General features: G+C 50.2%; 1 protein-coding gene across 2 annotated transcripts in view; it reads right to left on the bottom strand.

Moving 5' to 3' along the window:
• ppil2 (peptidylprolyl isomerase (cyclophilin)-like 2) overlaps window positions 1-21359 on the bottom strand; it is a 189277-nt gene that overhangs the window by 32082 nt on the left and 135836 nt on the right. For both annotated transcript variants that reach the window (XM_085961988.1, XM_085961989.1), the window contains one exon: window positions 7791-7866. In XM_085961988.1, the coding sequence (XP_085818114.1) occupies window positions 7791-7866 (76 nt within the window). The remainder of the gene's footprint in view (window positions 1-7790; window positions 7867-21359) is intronic.

Genomic DNA, 21359 nt, shown 5'->3' with positions numbered 1-21359 from the left:
TATATATAATGACCTGGATATTGGAATACAGAGTAGAATTTCAAAATTTGCCCATGACACCAAACTTGGGGGTGTGGCAAACAGTGATGATGATACCAATTGACTGCAACAGGACATAGAAAGGCTAGCAGAATGGGCAGACAAGTGGCAGATGGAATTTAATACAGAGAAGTGTGAGGTGATGCATTTTGGCAGAAGGAACAGCAAGAGGCAATATACACTTAATGGCACGGTTTTAAAGAGTGTGCAGGGACAGAAGGACCTGGGAGTTAATGTGCATAGATCCCTGAAGGTGGCAGGACATATTGAGAGAGCGGTTAACTAACCATATGGGATCTTGGGCTTCATAAATAGAGGTATTGAGTACAAAAGCGCTGGTTGGGCCACAACTGGAGTATTGCGTCCAGTTCTGGTCACCACACTTTAGGAAGGATGTGAAGGCCCTTGAGAGGGTGCAGAGGAGATTTACCAGAATGGTTCCGGGGATGAGGGATCTTAGCTACAAGGACAGGTTGGAGAAGCTGGATTTGTTTTCATTAGAGCAAAGGAGGTTGAGGGGTGATTTGACAGAGGTGCACATTACGGGTTTGGATAGGCTAGACGGGGAAAGGCCGTTCCCACTAGTTGATGGTACAAGGACTAAGGGACACCAGATTTAAGATTTTGGGCAAGAGATACAGGGAGGATGTGAGGAAACCTTTTTTTACGCAGCGAGTGGTGGTGACCTGGAATTCGCTGCCGACGGAAGTGGTGGAAGCGGAGACACTCAATGTTTTCAAGGGGAGACTGGATAGGCACTTGAGGGAAATAAACTTGCAGGGCTACGGGACTGACTGGATTTCTCTACAGAGAGCCGGCACGGACTCAATGGGCCGAATGGCCTCCGTCTTTGCCGTTATGACTCTGTGACTTCATGACTGGTCCTCAGTTTAACATCTCATACAAAAAAATGACACCTCCAACCAATGTTCCCCTTAATTTTTTTTTCGTGCGCAGTCCCTTTTAATTGCTGCATGGCCCATTTAAATTTTGTGCATGCCTGGTATTTACAATGCAAAAGCCGGTGAGTGGCCTGCGCTGGCCCTCACAGGCACTTCTCACCTGCGCGGCCACGCAACTTCAAAGGAACATTGCCTCCAACAATACAGCACTCCATCGGTGTCAACCTAGATTATGTGCTCAAGTCTCTAGTGGGTTTTGAACCCTCAGTGGCGAGAGTGGAAAAAAATACTGTTGAGGCGAGGTCAGTTGAAAATTACAAAACACAGATTGATAATTTCTGTTAGGTAAGGGTATTCTGGGATATGGAACCAAGGCCTAGAAATTCAGTTGGGCACGGCAGCCGTTAGCGCCTTAGGAGTAGAAGATTTCGAGCGCTAGGCGCTTAGCGGCCGGGCGCAGCGCGATCTGCGCCTCGCCCCAACTTCAGTACACATTTAGCGCCGGCGCAAAGTCTTAGCGCGCGCCCTGCTGCGCGCGCACATCATGACGTCATTTGCTAGTGCAACGCCTTTTGTGCGCCCTGAACCGGAACTTCACTCGCGCCGGCCCATTGTGCGCCGGGCGGCCCGAGCGACTGTGAAGTGGAACGGTACACAGCCCAGCCGGGCCGCGGGGAGCGCAAATTAAAGGGCACTTACCCAGCAGTATAAAGGCCAGCCATTTTGCAGCATTCACTCTTGTGCAACGGTTTTTTGGACAGAGACCAAGGAGGAGAGTTTACTGGTTTGGACCAACACTTGGACAGGTATTTTTGGCTCAGGCCAGAGCTTACCAATTATCTTTGCCTTCATTCAGAGCTCAGTGTTTGCCAGCATATAATGGGGGCTGCATTGGGTGGCAACGCAGAATTTCAGCCTTATGCCAGAAGGGCTTACAGACGCCGTGAGAGAGTGGCAGCCCTGGCTAGACGCAGAGGGGGCAACAGGCGTCGCCAACTGAGGCCTTACCCACGCAGGGTATACTGCCAGCAGACCTCCTATCTGACCATGTCTGCCGCGATGTGTGTTAGGAGGCTGCGATTCCGAAGGGAGGTGGTTGCAGACATCTGCCGGCTGCTTCAGAGAGATCTGCAGCCACAGCTGATGCGCAGGACGTCTCTGTCGGTGGCAGTGAAGGTGACGGTGGCTCTCAACTACTATGCCTCCGGCTCCTTCCAATCCGCTGCTGGGGACATCGCTAACATCTCCCAGTTCGCCGTGCATTGCTGCATCCGCCAGGTGACCGAAGCCCTTTTCAGAAGGAGACATCAATTCATCTCCTTCCCCATGACCCTGGACAAGCAGCAGCAGTGTGCAGTGGGGTTTGCAAGAATAGCGGGCTTCCCCATGGTGCAGGGCGCCATTGACTGCACGCATGTGGCTTTGCGGGCACCTCTTGAGCATGCCGAGGATTACCGCAACCGGAAGGGCTACCATTCCCTCAATGTACAGCTGGTGTGTGACCACAGGCAGCGCATCCTAGCTGTCAATGCCCGCTTTCCAGGCAGCAGCCACGATGCCTTTATCCTGCGACAGACAACTGTGGCTGACATGTTCCAGGCACAGCCTCCCCCAAGAGGATGGCTTATCGGGGACAAAGGCTATCCTTTGTGTACCTGGCTCATGACCCCGCTCCGCGCGCCCACGACCCCTGCTGAAGAGGCATACAACGAGAGCCATCAAGCGACGAGGAACCTCATAGAACAAACAATCGGCGTGCTCAAGCAACGGTTCCGCTGTCTCGATCGCTCCGGGGAGCCCTCCAGTATTCGCAGGATCGAGTCTCCCAATTCGTCGTCGTTTGCTGCATGCTGCACAACCTGGCTATCCGCAGGACTCAGGCACTGCCACCTCACGTTGGACCACCACCTCAGGAGGAGGAGCAGGAGGACGATGAGGACGAGGAGTACCAGCCCAGGAGGGAGGCACAAGGTCCAAGGGCCGCCCGTCGGTGGCTTATTGAACGTCACTTCTAGGCCCCCTGTCAGGGAATGGCTTGTGCCAATGATAGAACATGATTGCAGCCGCTCCGCAAGCCCTCAGCCGGTTAAGGCAACAAACACTTCAAAGATCAAACATGGACAATGTGAATAAATAAAATGGTTTATTGTACAAACTCTGGGCCCTTCCCACATGAAAACCAAAAACAGACGAAACCCCCAAAAAACACTCAAACACATTACTCGCTCCCACAATCTGGAGAGGATTAACAAAATAGGGCAACTAAAATGGCCGTCATTCTCGGCCTTCGTCAAAAACAAACATCACATCATCGGCCTTCAAAAAACAAACATCCAGTTCTCGGCCTCAAGAAACAAATGCAAATGGCCACACATTCGACTATTTGGCCCGCTAGGGCGATGCCTTGGCCATCTTTGGGTGGCCCCTGCCCGCCCTGCTGCTCCGCCTCAAAGTAAGGCCATTGGCTGCTGCAAGGCTGGGGGCAGGCTCCTGAGGGGCACATGTCGTGACGGCAGATGCCCTTGGGGGTCGGCCTAGTCGAGGTCTGGCCGTCGAGCGGGCGGCTGTTGATTGCTGCAGCTGCGGCTGGCCAGCATCAGTCGCTGCAGCAGCTCCTGGCAGCTCCACTGGGGGACTGGCAGTGGCGGCTGGAGGAATGGCGGCAAGCTGGCGGATGGCAGGCGCTCGCTGGTCACCTGAGACACTGGCACTCGCCCGGGCCAGCACTGCAGCATGCGCACCAATCTGCCGAGGGACAGACTGCTGTGCTGCTGCAGCGCGCCGGGTGCCCTGGCGATGCCTGGCTGACACAGCGAGTGTGGCAGCAGTGACTGCCCGTGTTGACCTGTTCACTGACCGCATCAGAGCAGCCAGTGACTGGACGGCACCACTGATCACCTGGCCAGTCGCTGACAGAGCTGCCCCGAATTCCGCCCGACTCGCTGCCTGATCTGCCCGGTATTCCGCCCGACTGGTGGCCTCTGAGGGCCCGAACTCGGCCACACTCCGAGAGAGGGAATCGATGGACTCAGGCAACCGTGCCACTGCCGCCATGAGCTCCGTGTGCCGGCGCTCCGAGTCCGCGGACACGTCTTCGAGGCGTTCCATCTCCTCGGCGAAGAGCATCTCCTGACTGGAGGCCGGACTCTCCCTCTGGGGAGAAGGCCGCCGAGCTGGCCGACCCTTCCTGCATTGCTGGAGGCCGCTGGGCCCAGCAATTGGACTCCCCTCCGACGCTTCCCCCCTCTGGGGAGAAGGCCGCCAAGCTTCCACCCCCCTCCCGCCTTTCTGCAGCCCGCAGGTCCCAGGAGCTCCCCTCCCCTTCGACACTTCCGCCACGCTGCCCTCCAGGGAAGACGTGTCCCCTACATTGGCCTGGGTGGCCGCGGCTGAGGGTTCCCCTGATGGGCCGCCTTCCTCTTGCTCCTCCTCCTGCTCCTCTTCGGAGGGTCTGTCACTGGCAAGTTCAGGGACCTCCTCTTCACCATCTGAAAGCAGGAAGGCACAAGATTAGCTTTAGAGTGAGGAGAGGGCGTCAGTGCGGGATGCAGGAGTGGTGGCATTCAGCGCATTGGTCGGACAGTGGCAAAGGATGTAGATCTGATGCGCAAGTGGGACGAGAGAGGTGCAAAAGGTGATGTTCTTACCATTGCTGCCCAGAACAGGGTCGGCATCTCCACATGCAACGGGCCCAATCACCCGGCCACCCATGAGGCGCTCCACGCGATGTTGCAGGTCGGTGAGTGGCTGGATATGGGGTCGGCCTCCCCCGGTCGCAGTCCGGCTCTTGCGATTATTCGCCAGCTTGGCCTGCAAGAGAAAGGACGGCCTCTAAGTACAGTGTGTCGCCGTGATCTTGTGTGCACTGCCTCCCATGGTGGAACAGCTTGGCCAGTGTGTCGCCATGATCTGGTGTGCACTGCCTCCCATGGTGGAATAGCCTGGCCAGTGTATCGCCATGATCTGGTGTGCACTGCCTCCCATGGTGGAATAGCCTGGCCAGTGCGTCGCCATGATCTGGTGTGCACTGCCCCCCATGGTGGAATAGCCTGGCCAGTGTGTCGCCATGATCTGGTGTGCACTGCCTCCCATGGTGGAATAGCCTGGCCAGTGTGTCGCCATGATCTGGTGTGCACTGCCTCCCATGGTGGAATAGCCTGGCCAGTGTGTCGCCATGATCTGGTGTGCACTGCCTCCCATGGTGGAATAGCCTGGCCAGTGTGTCGCCATGATCTGGTGTGCAATGCCTCCCATGGTAGAATAGCCTGGCCAGTGTGTCGCCATGATCTGGTGTGCAATGCCTCCCATGGTGGAATAGCCTGGCCAGTGTGTCGCCATGATCTGGTGTGCAATGCCTCCCATGGTGGAATAGCTTGACCAGTGTGTTCAGTGCAGAATGTGCAATTGATGCTCATGCCTGTCCCATAGCTGCTGGATGAAGGCTGGCCATTAGAGCTTTCAGGTCCCTTTGCCCATAACGTGAGGTGCACATGCAAGGATGAGGAGGTCACTGGAAAGGGTACTCACCCTGACAATGCGCGTGAGGTCATTTAACTTTTTGCGGCATTGGGCACCGGTCCTGGGGACGTCGCTGTTGGCTGACAGCTTGGTGGCGACATGCCTCCAGGCTCTCCTGTAGACGCGGACCGTCGCCTTCTTGCCATTGTCCGGGTACAAAACATGGCGCCTCTTCTCCACAGCAGCAATCAGCACACTCAGATCACGCTCTGAGAAGCGCTGCGCACGTTCACGGGCCTTCTCCATGTCTTCAGGCGCTATTTGGGTCCAGCAGCAGTGTTCAGGCCTAGCTGGAGGGCTCCACTATCCAGGGCGTGGCAGCAGACACAGTCGACCCTTCCCCCTTAAGAGCTGGCCGGCGCCAGGGTGTCTGCTGTCAATCACGAGATGGCCGCACCTGCGCTGCGCCCGGCCTCGGCGCTATCGATCACCACCTCCGGCTTAGCGCCCAAAGAGAGGCGTCCAGCAGCAGTTTTAGCGCTCGCCCGAACTCCTAGGGTGAAGCTAATGAATATCGGAGAAGTGGCATCGATTTGGCGGCGGCCGCAAACTTTAGCGGACGCCCCACTTTAGCGCCCCAAAAGTGGCGTCAATGAATTTCTAGGCCCAAGATGGGTAAATGGGGTTAAGAGACAGATCAGTCAGGATCTAACTGAATGGCGGAACAGGCTCGAGAGGCTGAATGGCCTACTCCTGCTCCTTTGTTCACTTCCAACTAAGCCAGGTTGACACATACAAGGTTTCTGCTCGACTTTCACAACCATACTATCAGTTTTTAAAACAGGTGTCCCTGGAACCTACAGGGTCCACAAGTTCATTGAATTTCTAGATTCTTCTGTTTTGGATTACTTACTAACACATTATTTCTGTCGCTGTATATATGAAACATTTTCTGCTGCAATACAGGTAGACTATCCTTTATCCGAAAACCTCGGGACCAGCCGAGTTTCGGATAAAGGAGAATTTCGGATTTCGGAAGGTGGGTCGGCGGGGGTCCGCGGGGGGGTCGTGCGCACGACTTACGCTGACGCTCAGCGTAAGTCAGTCGGGGTCGGCGGGGGTCGGGGCCGGCGGGGTACGGGGGGTCGGCGGTTGTCGGGGCTGGCGGGGTCCGCGGGGGGGTCGGCGGTTGTCGGGGCCGGCGGTTGTCGGGGCCGGCGGGGTCCGCGGGGGGGTCGGCGGCTGGCGGGGTCGGCGGTTGTCGGGGCTGGCGGCTGGCAGGGTCCGCGGGGGGGTCCGCGGGGGGGTCGGCGGCTGGCGGGGTCGGCGGTTGTCGGGGCCGGCGGTTGTCGGGGCCGGCGGGGTCCGCGGGGGGGGTCGGCGGTTGTCGGGGCTGGCGGGGTCGGCGGTTGTCGAGGCTGGCGGGGTCGGCGGCTGGCGGTTGTCGGGGCTGGCGGGGGGGGTCGGCGGGGGGTCGTGCGCACGACTTACCCTTTATCCAAACTTCCGCAACCGGAACCCTCTAAAAACCTTCGGTTTTTTCGTTCAGCGTAAGTCGTATGCACGACTTACGCTGAACGAAGAGGGTTTCGGTTTTCGGAAGTCCGGATAAAGGGTAGTCTACCTGTAGTAGTTTTTTCTTTTGGGCAGTTGATGCAGTCTTTCAGAGGTTAGACCAGGGGTTCCCTGGTTGTCTAGAATGGTTTCTCCCATACAGAAAAGTTTGAAACCAGTGAATCATACTGCAAATGACCACAAATTATATAGGCCCACTTTTGTGTAACTGCACATCATCATACCGTATGATTATTTTTCAGACTGTGTCCTCAAATTTTACAGTCAAACCTAAAAAAGGTTAGGACTGTTTTAAGAACTTTAACCTCAAGAAACTATTCTAGCAGCAATATCAACACTAAATTTAATTAACTTTGATTTTGCAGTGTTTTGCTGTGTGTGATTCATGAGGTAAAAAAGGGTGGGAGTTAGATTGTTGTTTCCTCTCTTTTATATCTGCAAATTGCATGCATTGAAGTAACAGTGCGAAGTTATTAAATCTAAAATCCCATGTTTGCAGTACTGTTCTAGCTTGCTGCCTATTCTTCACTCCATTCTTGACATAAACCTCAAAATCCAACATCTCTTTACTGAGCTGGAATGTTCTGTTTATTTTAAGTGGGCTGATAATCAATATTCTCAATCTTAACCTTCAGATATTGTCGTGCAGAGGTGCACATGACCACTGAGCTCTGTGTGTGCTAATTAAACAGCACCTTCTGGTTTTAATTGGATAAGTGGCAAGACAGTGGCGAGTAGCCTCCAACTTTGACACTCCTAACTAAGAGAGACTTGAACCCATTATTTAGAGTAACTGGAAAAAACTAATCCAATTACCTGCTTCATGCGTAGTTTCTGGCATCATTGCTGTGGATGTGAAGGAAGCAGAGACTTTCCCCGTGGAGTAATGTGCCTGTGGGAAGGAGCAACAATGGTTCCATCAAATCCATTATTTTCGAAAATGTGATTTTGACACACGAGAGGGTGATCTCATGCTGCTCTCTTGGCTTGTTTCCTATGAACTAAAACAGTCACACAATGTACACATTAGTAAGACAAAGCAGTAGTTTTGGGGATACCATGCTGACAGATTATGCTGGGATGAACACCTGCTTATTCGCTACATTGGATTGCACACTAACTCAGTCATTTTTATACTGCAGCAGTAGAGAACAAATTATTTACATTATGTTGCATCAGAAGAGGGCATCAGCTCAAGATTTAAGGTGGATTTGATGTACAAGTCATACTGCATATATTCAGCGACGTACAAATATGCTTGAAGGTGCAACCTAAACACCAGGTTTCACGGTACATCCAACTACATAAACACTCGCCGAGACATCAGCCAGTTATGTTTTAAACTAGAAACACTTTGCAGCGGAACCCCACCATGGAGCTAGCTATGGCGTTAGGAGTGAAATGTTATTCTACCCACAGTAGGTGGCTGATTCAGAGACCTTGGGTGAAATGGTGCCGAGGCTGCCACTTTCCCACAAGACTCTGCACTACTGGAAGGAAGAGGTGATTTTGCTGGATTCAGTGAGCGCAGCTGTTGCGCATCATTTGCGTACACTCCCATCACGTTTATCATGTGCACAGGATGTGCTGATTGTGGGGGGGGGGGGGCGGGGTGGAAATATCAAGAAAGCAGCAACTATTTAAGAGCTGCTGCTCCACATCAAGGCAGCTTCTGTTTCGGCTCCACCAAATCGACCAAGGCAATAAGTGGCCAGAATGGTCTTGAAGCCTTATATTTTCCTCTGTAGTGCGGGGGGATATTTTTTTCTCATCTCTAACCTTGATCAAAGCGTGTAAATTTCAGACCTGTATTCTGTAAACCTAGCTTAATTGTGCCGTTGTGGCAAAGCCACCAAGAGACTCTTGCAGTAATGTATATAATTGCCTTTAACAGGGGCTTGTTATCTTTAAGTGTTTGCTCTGTATAAACAGCGCGGGTTCGGTAAAATGGCGATCCAGCGAGATGACGTCATCACGCAGGTCACGTGACGTTCCCAACGGCGGGAAACGTGATGACATCATGACGTCAGAGGGGAGAGGTGTTCCCCCTCTGTCCTCGTGGAACCAGTTGGTGCACAGACCTGTATAGAGTTTCTCCTGCGTTTTTTGTTTGTAACTTTTACTAGTGCATTAAACTACGTTTGATTAACTGCTAGTTTCAGTCTCGGTAGTTTCGTTAGGAGTTCAAGCACTCCTACATTGGTGACCCCGAATCCTCGCGAACGGTCTTCGCGGCGGAAACGGAACGCAAGGCATGATGGAAGCCAACGCAGTGGCTTTGAAGCTCCCCCAATTTTGGGAACAACAGGCGGCTTCCTGGTTCGTACAAGCTGAGGCGCAGTTCGAGCTCCGCAACATCGTGCAGGATCAGACCCGTTATCTTTACATGGTCTCCGCACTCGACAGCTCGATGGCGTCGAGGATCATCAGCCTACTGGAGAACCCCCCGGCCACCGACAAGTATGTCGCCATTAAGGCACGGCTAATGCAGGAATTCGGCCTTACGAAGGCAGAGTGCGCATGCCGCCTACTCACGCTGCCTGGGTTAGGAGACTCCAAACCTTCGGAGTTGATGAGCCAGATGCTCACACTCCTGGGGTCTGAACCGCAATGTTTCCTGTTCCGCGAACTGTTCCTCAGTCAACTGCCGAACAGGTGCAGGCGGCCCTCGCCAGATCGGACGCCGGGGATTGCATAGCGCTTGCCGAAGAGGCGGATAAAATATACGCGGTCCGACAACAATACTGCGCCGTCACGAGACGCCCCGCCCCAAAGGGCCCTGCCTCGATGCCTCCAACAACCGGTTTCTGTTATTACCACGCTCGGTTTGGTGTGAAGGCCAGAAGCTGCCGTCCGCCTTGCAGTTTCGTGCCCAAAACACCGAACAAGCAACTGCGCGTCAAGAACACCGACTCCGGGGCGTGCCCCGCGGCCACGATGGCGATCGGCGATTCCGGGAAACTACTTTATTTGACCGACTCCATCTCGGGCCGTCGTTTTTTGTGCGACACAGGGGCGCAGTGCAGCATCGTTCCCGCGTCAGTCCTCGACCTTCGGTCCGGCAGGCGTGGTTCTCCCCTCCAAGCTGCCAACGGGGGTGCGATTCGTACTTGGGACACGGCGGGTCCAGGTCTGCTTCAGTGGCCAACGCTTTATATGGGACTTCGTCAGTGCCAAATTTCACAGGCACTCCTAGGCGCCGACTTTTTATGCGCCAACGGCCTGTTGGTTGATTTAAAAAATCGTCGGCTCGTTCATACTGCCGCGTTCGACTGTATTCCCTGTGTGCGCGGCACGGTCGCACCGCACTCGGTCTCGGTCTCCTGCGCTCGGCCACCCCCCCGACGTTTTCTCCCGCCTCCTCGGGGACTTTCCAGAGCTGACTAAGCCCACCTTCTCGGCTTTGACCGCCAAACATAGGGTGGAGCACCATATAACGACAACCGGCTCTCCCGTCTACGCCAGGGCACGGCGGCTAGAGCCCAGCAAGCTCGCGGCTGCTAAGGCGGAGTTCGCCGCCATGGAAAAGTTGGGGATTATTCGCCGGTCGAATAGTCCCTGGTCTTCGCCACTCCACATCGTTCCTAAGCCCGGGGGTGGATGGCGGCCCTGCGGCGACTACTGCCGCCTCAATGATGTCACGACCCCCGACCGGTACCCCATACCGCACATACAGGATTTCTCCGCACATTTGGCGGGGAATTCGATCTTCTCCAAGGTCGACCTCGTCCGTGGGTACCATCAGGTACCGGTGCATCCCCAGGACGTCCAAAAGACAGTGGTCATCACCCCTTTTGGCCTGTTCGAGTTCCTCCGCATGCCTTTCAGACTTAAAAACACGGCGCAGGCATTCCAACGCCTAATGGATTCGGTGCTGCGGGATCTCAAATTTTTGTTCGTCTATCTGGATGACATACTGATCGCCAGCGCCACAAAGGAGGACCATCTCAAGCATCTGCGCATTCTCTTTCGTCGCCTTCAGCAGCACGGCCTCATTGTCAACCCGGCCAAATGCCAGTTCGGCCTGCAGCAAATCGACTTCTTAGGCCACCGCATCACTTCAGAGGGGGCAATGCCGCTTTGGGCTAAGGTGGAGGTGATCGCCGCATTCCCGCGGCCGCAGTCCGTGAAGGCACTCCAGGAGTTCCTGGGTATGGTAAATTTTTACCATCGTTTTGTTCCCAGGGCTGCACAGCTCATGCGACCGCTCTACGAGGCCCTCAGAGGGAAGCCAGGAAAGGAGCCCGTAGTTTGGACGCCGGAAACGGACCGCGCTTTCGGGGACACGAAGACCGCCCTCGTGAATGCGACAATGTTGGCACACCCCCTGCCAGGAGTCACCATCGCTCTCACGACTGACGCGTCGGGCTACGCCATAGGGGCCATCCAAGAGCAATGGGTCGATGGCACGTGGCAACCACTGGCGTTTTTTAGCCGCCAGCTGCGACGGCACGAACGCCAGTACAGTACCTTTGACAGGGAGCTATTGCCGTTGTTTTTGGCCATTCGCCATTTTCGTTTTCTGCTCGAAGGACGCCACTTCACTGCGTTTGTCGACCACAAACCGCTGACATTCGTAATGGCCAAGACTGCCGAACCGTGGTCGGCTCGACAGCAGCGACAGCTTACATTTATTTCTGAATTTACCACTGACATCCGGCACGTGGCCGGCAAGGACAACGTGGTAGCGGATTGCCTTTCCCGCGCCACCGTCCAAGCCGTGCAGTTGGGGATTGATTATGCGAGAATGGCGGCCGACCAAGCTGCCGACCCGGACACTCAAGCCTTTCGTTCTGACTCCGCCAGCCTTCAACCGAAGGATGTGCCGTTCCATTCGGCGGCCACCACTTTACTCTGTGACGTCTCCTTGGGAGACCCCCGTCCGATTGTTCTGTCCACCTGGCCTCGGAAAGTTTTCGACGCCATACACGGACTTTCGCATCCTGGTGGGAGGGCATCGCAGAAGTTGCTAGCATCCAAATTCGTCTGGAGAGGGATGCGCAAGGACATCCGCGACTGGGCGAACACGTGTGTGGTTTGTCAACGAGCCAAAGTACAACGACACGTCAGGGCCCCCTTCGCCACCTTTGAGGTACCGGAACGTCGGTTCGACCACGTCCACATCGACCTTGTGGGGCCACTCCCGCCGTTGCGGGGTTTCACACACCTTCTGACGATGGTAGATCGCACCACGAGATGGCCAGAGGTGGTTCCCCTGACGTCTACCACCTCTGCAGATGTCGCTCGAGCTTTTATCTCGTCATGGGTAGCATGCTTTGGGGTTCCGATGGATATTTCGTCCGACCGCGGTCCACAATTCTCATCTGAGCTTTGGAACGTGGTGGCCTCAGCCTTAGGCACCAAACTCCATCGCACCACGGCCTACCACCCGCAGGCAAATGGGCTGTGTGAGCGTTTTCATCGTTCATTGAAGGCGTCGCTCAGGGCCAGCCTCTTGGACGCGGCATGGGTCGATAAACTGCCTTGGGTTAAGCTGGGGTTGCGCACGGCGCCAAAGGAGGACCTGCAGGCTTTGGACGCGGAAATGGTTTACGGCCAGCCGCTCCGGGTACCAGGCGAATTCCTGCCGTCCCCTACACAGCCGTGGTCCGCAGCCACTCAGCGGGAAGCCCACCGGGAAGCGGCCCAGTGCTTCCGGCCAGTTCCGACGTCGCAACACGGTTTTCCTGCCTCCCACATTCCAGTGGAGTTGATGAAGGCCAAATTCCTGTTTGTTCGTCAAGACGCCCATCGCAGCCCGCTCCAGCCTCCATATACGGGTCCTTTCCGGGTTTTACAGACAGGGGCTAAGACTTTTTTGGTCAACCTCGGGGGCAGGCCGGACCACATCTCCATCGATCGCCTCAAGCCCGCGCACTTGGACCTTGAACAGCCAGTCGAGCCCGCTCAGTCACCACGTAGGGGTCAACCGCCGGCTGCTGCCGCACCTGACCAGGCCGCTATCCCCTCCAGCTCACCAGCTGCTCAGCGTTTTCCTCTCCGGGAATTTAGGAGTCGTTCAAACAGGTTTGTCCGACCTCCTCTGCGATTGACTTTCCTTATTAAAGACAATTCTGGGGGGGGCGTATGTGGCAAAGCCACCAAGAGACTCTTGCAGTAATGTATATAATTGCGTTTAACAGGGGCTTGTTACCTTTAAGTGTTTGCTCTGTATAAACAGCGCGGGTTCGGTAAAATGGCGATCCAGCGCGATGACGTCATCACGCAGGTCACGTGACGTTCCCAATGGCGGGAAACGTGATGACGTGATGACGTCAGAGGGGAGAGGCGTTCCCCCTCTGTCCTCGTGGAACCAGTTGGTGTACAGACCTGTAGAGTTTCTCCTGCGTTTTTTGTTTGTAACTTTTACTAGTGCATTAAACCACGTTTGGTTAACTGCTAGTTTCAGTCTCAGTACTTTCGTTAGGAGTTCAAGCACTCCTACACCGTAGCATTAAACATTGGGGCTCAAGACCAAGTATAGTCTTCAAGGGAAATGGGATTAGAGTTCAGGGAATAACTGGACCCACGTGCGCAGAAGTGATTCAGCCCTCATTTTAAAGTCATACATTTTGTCCTTTTTAGATAATACTTTGATCTGATATTATTTATAGTTAAATAGCAAAATTTACAGCAATTTGGGAAGCAGAGAACTAGAGCTAGTTAAAGCATAGGAGTTTCGCTGCAGTAGAGACAGAGGAACTGGATGGCGCAAAACAGATGTGGAAAAGAGCTACCACTGGTGGGAGGGTATAATTACAGCAATGGCCCATAATCTGCGGCCCCTACGGGTGCGAACGTGCCCATAAGAGCCGCATAACCCGGAACTTGGCGGTCTGTTAAGAATCTTCTGGACAGATCCTCCACATCCCCGGGAAAGGGGCATCCACAGGCGGAGAGTTGGGCTATTAACTTCTGCCCAGCAAATGCCCGTGAAATTCTTACGCCTGGTAAAAGCAAGCGTAAGGCCTGCTTTTACCAGCGTAAGAGTTTTAAAAAACCTATGCAATAAGGTAAGTTTGTTAGCCCCATTAAAACATTTAAATTTATTTTTCAAAAATTTTTATTTTTGTTTTAAATATTTAATTAAATGACATTTTAATTAATTTTAAATATGTAATGGTTTTTTGTTATTTATTTGATTCGTACATGTATTCATACATGTAGTTGACTCAGAGACTAGGGTCCTAAATTTAAATAAAGGAAACCACGATGGTCTGAGGCGCGAGTTGGGTAGGATTGATTGGGGAATGTCACTCAAAGGGTTGACGGTGGATAGGCAATGGCAAACATTCAAAGACTGCATGGATGAACTACAGAATTTGTTCATCCCAGTTTGGCATAACAATAAAACAAAAAAGGTGACTCAACCATGGCTAACAAGGGAAATTAGGGATAGCATAAGATCCAAGGAGAGGACATATAAATTGGCCAAAAAAAGCAGTAAACCTGAGGATTGGGAGCAGTTTAGGATTCAACAAAGGAGGACAAAGGGATTAATTAAGAGGGGGAAAATAGAATATGAGAATAAGCTTGCAGGGAACATAAAAACTGACTGTAAAAGCTTTTATAGATATGTGAGGAGAAAAAGATTGGTGAAGTCAAGCGTAGGTCCCTTGCAGTCAGAAGCAGGGGAATTTATAATGGGGAACAAAGAAATGGCAGACCAATTAAATACATATTTTGGTTCTGTCTTCACAAAGGAGGACACAAATAACCTCCCAGAGATGTCGGGGAACATAGGGTCTGATGAAAGGGAGGAACTGAAAGAAATCAGTATTTGTAGGGAAATGGTGTTAGGGAAATTGATGGGATTGAAGGCTGATAAATCCCCAGGGCCTGATAATCTACATCTTAGGGTACTTAAGGAAGTGGCCCTAGAAATAGTTGATGCTTTGCTGATCATCTTCCAGCATTCGATGGAATCTGGAACAGTACCCATGGATTACAGGGTAGCTAATGTTACCCCACTATTCAAAAAAGGTGGTAGAGAGAAAACAGGGAATTACAGACCGGTAAACCTGACATCGGTAGTGGGGAAAATGCTAGAGTCCATTATAAAAGATGTAATAGCAGAGCACTTGGAAAACAGTGACATGGATTTACAAAAGGTAAATCGTGCTTGACTAATCTACTGGAATTTTTTGAGGATGTAACTGGTAAAATAGATAAGGGAGAACCAGTGGATGTGGTGTATTTGGAATTTCAGAAGGCTTTTAATAAGGTCCTGCATAAGAGATTAGCATGTAAAGTTAAGGCACATGGGATTGGGGGAAAGGTATTGACTTGGATAGAGAACTGGTTGGCAGACAGAAAGCAAAGAGCTGGAATAAACGGGTCTTTTTCCGAGTGGCAAGCAGTGACTAGTGGGGTACCGCAGGGATCGGTCCTTGGGCCCCAGCTATTCACAATATATATTAATGATCTAGACGAGGGAACTAGATGTAATATCTCCAAATTTGCAGACGACACAAAGCTGGGTGGGCGTGTGTGCTGTGAGGAGGATGCCGAGAAACTCCAGGATGATTTGGACAGGTTGGGTGATTGGGCAAAAGCATGGCAGATGCAATATAACGTGGATAAATGCAAGGTTATCCACTTTGGTGGCAAAAACAGGAAGGCAGATTATCTGAATGGCAATAGATTGGGAGAAGGGGAAGTGCAACGAGACCCGAGTGTCCTTGTGCACCAGTCGCTGAAGGTAAGCATGCAGGTACAGCAGGCGGTTAAGAAGGCAAATGGCATGTTGGCCTTCGTAGCGAGAGGGTTTGAGTACAGGAACAAGGTTGTCTTGCTGCAGTTGTACAGGGCCTTGGCGAGACCACATCTTGAGTATTGTGTGCAGTTTTGGTCACCTTATCTGAGGAAGGATGTTCTTGCCATGGAAGGAGTTCAGCAAAGATTCACCAGGCTGATACCTGGGATGGCAGGAATGACGTATGAGGAGAGATTGGGTCGATTGGGCTTGTACTCGCTGGAGTTTAGAAGAATGAGAGGGGATCTCATTGAAACTTATAAAATTCTGACAGGACTGGACAGACTAGATGCAGGAAGGATGTTCCCGATGGTCAGGGAGTCCAGAACCAGGGGTCACATTCTAAGGATAAGGGGTAGGCCATTTAGGACAGAAATGAGGAGGAATTTCTTCACCCAGAGAGTGGTGAACCTGTGGAATTCTCTACCACAGAAGGCAGTAGAGGCCAATACATTAAATATATTCAAGGAGTTGGATATATTTCTTAAAGGCCAAAGGGATATAGGGGTATGGGGAGAAAACAGGGACCGGGTACTGAATTTGGATGATCAGGCACTGAATTTGGATGATCAGGCATGATCGCATTGAATGGCGGAGCAGGCTCGAGGGGCCGAATGGCCTACTCTTGCTCCTATCTTCTATGTCTATGTTTCTGTGTTTTTTGGGGTATTCCCATTCATGCTTATGGGGTTTCTGTACATTACGAACTACATGCGCCCCTGGGATACGTGGGCCTCTACCCGCAGGTACCTGGAGGGGCCCAGGACATCGAATCTCCGTACCCCCCAGACCACCAGGTACGCGGGTATTTTATTTGTGGATCGGGGGCATTTCCCCGCGGGAAGCCTCTGACCGCAAAATTCAGGGCCAATAAATTTACCGTGGCAGTTTTTCTTATACATCTGAATAAATAAAGGAACGCATCTAGATACAAGATTTTTAATATATTACTAGTCCCTCTCCTATAGCGTGGCACACAGGGAGTCAAGACTAAGTGTAGTCTTCAGGTGAAGTAAGGTTTGAGGGCAGGGTGATAATTGGCCCAGGATGTACTGTTGATGTTCAGTCCCGCTGTACAGTCTGTCCTTATATTTTTATATTTCCATTATAAACACATAGGACAATTTTTATAATGGAAACTGCCGATGTAAACTTGTCACGGTGTAATTATAGTTTCCCACCAGTTGTGGCACTTTGATGGGCTGAATGGGCTCCTTCTGTGCTGCAAATGTCTATGATTCAGCGCCTTCACTGGGTGGGAATGTGCAATTATAGCTCGGCTAGGGTAGTTTTCATTAGAAATGTAGATACAGGAATTTATAATGGAAAAGCTGATAGGATGTGTGTGTAAATGCAAGATTTTTAATATATTATAGCTAGATATATAGATAGAGGAGAGGGACTGGGCGGGGTGAGTGAAAGACTCATTCTCTGTGCTGGGACCAGGCTCTCCTATGGCGAATTGTAAATGGGTCAAGGTATATGAAAGGATTTTTTTGATTTAAATGTTTTCGACTGTGTTGCAGTTCACACAAACCTATGAATGTACAGTATTTGATATGTGACGCAAGACATACTAAGATGAATAGTTTTGTTAATTATATAACTAACACAGAACAGTTAACCTCTATTCTTTCATATTACCGTATCAATCTTCAAGTTGTGGTAAACACACAAGCTTTCATTGCCCTACTTTTTCTGTTTACATCCACAGTAGCCTTTCAGACCTTGTTCCTTGAGAAGGACAAACTGAACTGATGTTTCCTTCAGATTTCTCTGCTTTGCTTCAATGAATAGCTCTGTCTGCCTTTAAAAATACATTCTCGGGATGAGGGCATCGCAGGCAAGGCTGGCATTTATTGCCCATCCCTAGATGCCCTTATGAAGGTGGTAGTGGGTCGTCTTCTTGATCCACTACAGTCTGTGTGGTGAAGGTGCTTCCACAATGCTCTTAGCTGGGGAGTTAATCTTTGTAGCAGTTTGATACAACTGACTGCTCCATGAACTGGCCTAGCAAGTCAGTTAAGTGTTAACCATGTTGGTGTGGGAGTAGAGTCACATATAGGCCAGACCGCGTAAGGACGGCAGATTTCCTTCCCTATAGGATATGAGTGAATAGATTGGGTTTTTAGGACAATCTGACCGTTTTATGGTCATTTTTACTAGTATCAGCATTTTCTTTTATTTCCAGATTTTTAAAACTGAATTCAAATTCAAAATGGTGGGATTTGAACTCACATACTCTAGATTAGTAGTTGAGTAATGTAACCACTATGCTATTGCCTAAACAGTATTAGGATGCTCAGTCATTCGAGTGTATTTTCTACAATGCCACCAATGGTATGATTTTATACAGGCAGTGTAGATGAAAGTATAAAATTACAAAGGGATATTGACAGATTAAGTGAATGAGCAAAAATGTGGCAAATGGATTTCCATGTAAGCAAATGTGAGGTCATCCACTTTGGACCTAAAAAGGATAGAACAGGGTACTTTCTAAACGGTGAAAAGCAATGGATGTCCAAAGGGACTTGAGGGTCCAGATACATAGATCATTAAAATGTCATGAACAGGTACAGAAAATAATCAAAACGGCTACTGGAATGCTGGCCTTTATATCTAAAGGATTGGAATACAAGGGGGTAGAAGTTATGCTGCATCTATACAAAACCCTGGTTAGACCACACCTGGAGCACTGTGAGCAGTTCTGGGCACCATGCCTTAGGAAGGATATATTGGCCTTGGAGGGAGTGCAGCGTAGGTTTACCAGAATGATACCCAGACTTCAAGGGTTAAGTTATGAGGAGAGATTACACAAGTTAGGGTTGTATTCCCTAGAATTTAGAAGGTTAAGGGGTGATCTGATCGAAGTTTTCAAGATATTAAGGGGAACAGATAGGGTAGATAGAGAGAAACTATTTCCACTGGTTGGGGATTCTAGGACTAGGAGCATAAAAATTAGAGCCAGGCCTTTCAGGAGTGATGTTAGGAAACATTTCTACACACAAAGGGTGGTAGAAGTTTGGAACTCTCTTCCACAAATGGCAACTGATGCTAGATCAATTGTTAATTTTAAATCGGAGATTGATAGCTTTCTGTTAACCAAAGGTATTAAGGGATATGGGCCAAAGGCAGGTATATGGAGTTAGTAGGTCGCAGATCAGCCATGACCTAATTGAATGGCAGAACAGGCTCGAGGGGCTGAATGGCCTACTCCTGTTCATGTGTTAGTGCACAATTTGGTGTATAAATCAAACTCAAAGTTACTGAATTTGAGAGACAGACACACTCCACACTATACGTTCCTGGAATGCACAGTGCAAGAGGTGGTCACCTGGCAGAGAGGAATAGTGATGGGAAGGGAAATATCTGCGGGGAGTGGGTGGGGGGGGCTGGGCTGGGGGGATGATGCAGGCAATGGGGAGAGAAAAATGGGAGATGAGTCAGGTATAGGTAGTGCAGTAAACACTTGAGGGTCTGAAATTATCCAACAGCGATTCAGTGATGAATATCTACGATGCAGACAAGTGCGGCAATACAGGGAAGAAAATTCACAAGCAACACTACAAAACAAGTGGTTACGCAGGGGCGGGAGGGAGGAAAAAAATTACAGTGTTGAGAAAAAGGCAAGTAGTAGTTATGGGAATTCTATGATTAGAGGGATAGATCACGTTCTCTTCATCTGTGAGTACAAGTCTCAAACTGTGTGTTGCCTTCCTGGTGCCTATGTAGGGGACATATGGAATGGATGAAGATGATTTTGGAAAGGGAATGTGAGTAAGCTGAAGTAGTGATTCACATTGGACCTAAGGACAAAGGGGAAAACAAGAAAGAGGTCTTGCAAAGGGAGTTAGCCCAATTAAGTGCTAAGATTTAAAAATATAGTAATTGAGATTACTTCAGGTGCCACATGCTAGGCTAGTTAGGGAGAAACAGACTGAACACATTAACATGTAGATTGACAGATGGAGAAGGGACATTGTCAGATTTTTATGGCTTTGGAATCACTTCTGGGGAACTAGAGTCACTAAGTAGAATGGAAGGAAATGATGCTGGAGCCTTGATAGAAACTTGGCTTATGCTGAGGCAAGACTGGCAGCTGAATATTCCTGGCTATAAGTTTCCCAAAAGATATGGAATAGGAAAAAAGGGTGGAGTGGTGGCCTTATTAATGACATGATTACAGCCATAGAAAGGAAAGTTTTTATTGATGTTGGTGCTCAGATGGATTCTATCGGGATTGAGGTAAGAAATAATAAGAGTTTAATTACCAAGTTGGGAGCAACTTTATAGACCACAATCACATTTTATAGGTAATTGAGAGAATTTTGCAATATTAACAGAGCCATAATACTGTAATGTGACTAACTATGCTAAGGTAGATTGGGATAATAACTTGCATTTATAGAGTGCCTTTTACGTAAAAATGTCTCACGGTGGTTCAAAGGCATAATCAGACAAAAATGTAACCGAGCCAACAAAGAAGATATTAGAAGGGGTGGCCAACAGCTTCTTCAAATAGGTAAGCTCTGAGGAGGGTCTTAAAGAAGAGAAGAGGAGGTGGAGAAGCGGAGGGGTTTATGGAGATAATTCCAGAGTGTGAGACCTAGACAGCTGAAGGCACGACGTGGGGTAACGGGAGAGAGGAATCACAAGTCCAGAGTGAGGCAAATGGAGAGTTCTTGGGTGGGTGGGGCGGGGGGGGGGGGGGGGGGGGGGAAACGGTGGGGGTGGTAGAGAAGGGAAACTGTCGGGCTGGAGGACATTACAGTGATAGGAAGTAAGACAACATTTTATAGTTAAAATAGGGAGACATTCTTAAAAAGCACCCAGGACTGTTTCTTTAATCAGTAGGTTGCAAGTACAAACAAGGAAGAATGCAGTATTAGATCTAATTCTAGGTATCGAAGCGGGACAAGTAAGGAACGTGAAGGTGGAACTCTTGGGAAATAGTAACTATATATAACCTAACTAGGTTCGCACTGAAAATAGAAGAAAAAGTCACGGTAAAGGGGTCGGACTAAAAATGAGCTAAATTCAATAAATAAAAGGGGACCTCGTCTAAGTCAGTTGGAAAAAATGGCAGAGCAAACAGCGGTCTAGCAATTGGAGATAATTAGACACTAGATACAGAAGGTACAGGCAAAACACATTCGAACCAGGAGTAAAAAAAGATGCATTAATGGCTGTGGGTCAATGGATAAATTGAATCTTTAGCAGAAATTAGGCTTAAAAGAGAGGTATATGATAAACATATAAGAACATAAGAAATAAGAGCAGGTGTAGGCCATACAGCTCCTCGAGCCTGCTCTGCCATTCAATAAGATCATGGCTGATCATCGACCTCAACTCCACTTTCCCGCCCGATTTCCATATTCCTCGATTCCCCTAGAGTCCAAAAATCTATCAATCTCAGTCTTGAATATACTCCAAAGATTCACAACCCTCTGAGTGAAGAAATTCCTCCTCATCTCAGTCTTAAATGGCCTACCCCTTATCCTGAGACTATGCCCCCTTGTTCTAGACACACCAGCCAGGGGAAACAACCTCTCAGCATCTACCCTGTCAATCCCCTTCAGAATCTTGTATGTTTCAATGAGATCACCTCTCATTCTTCTAAACTCCAGAGA

Source organism: Somniosus microcephalus, chromosome 19 (assembly GCF_052327205.1).
Source record: "Somniosus microcephalus isolate GS21.2 chromosome 19, FLI_Smic_1.0, whole genome shotgun sequence".
In the NCBI taxonomy this organism is placed as follows: domain Eukaryota; kingdom Metazoa; phylum Chordata; class Chondrichthyes; order Squaliformes; family Somniosidae; genus Somniosus; species Somniosus microcephalus.
Note: the sequence above shows the minus strand (reverse complement) of the source record. Positions and strands in the feature narration are given on the sequence as shown.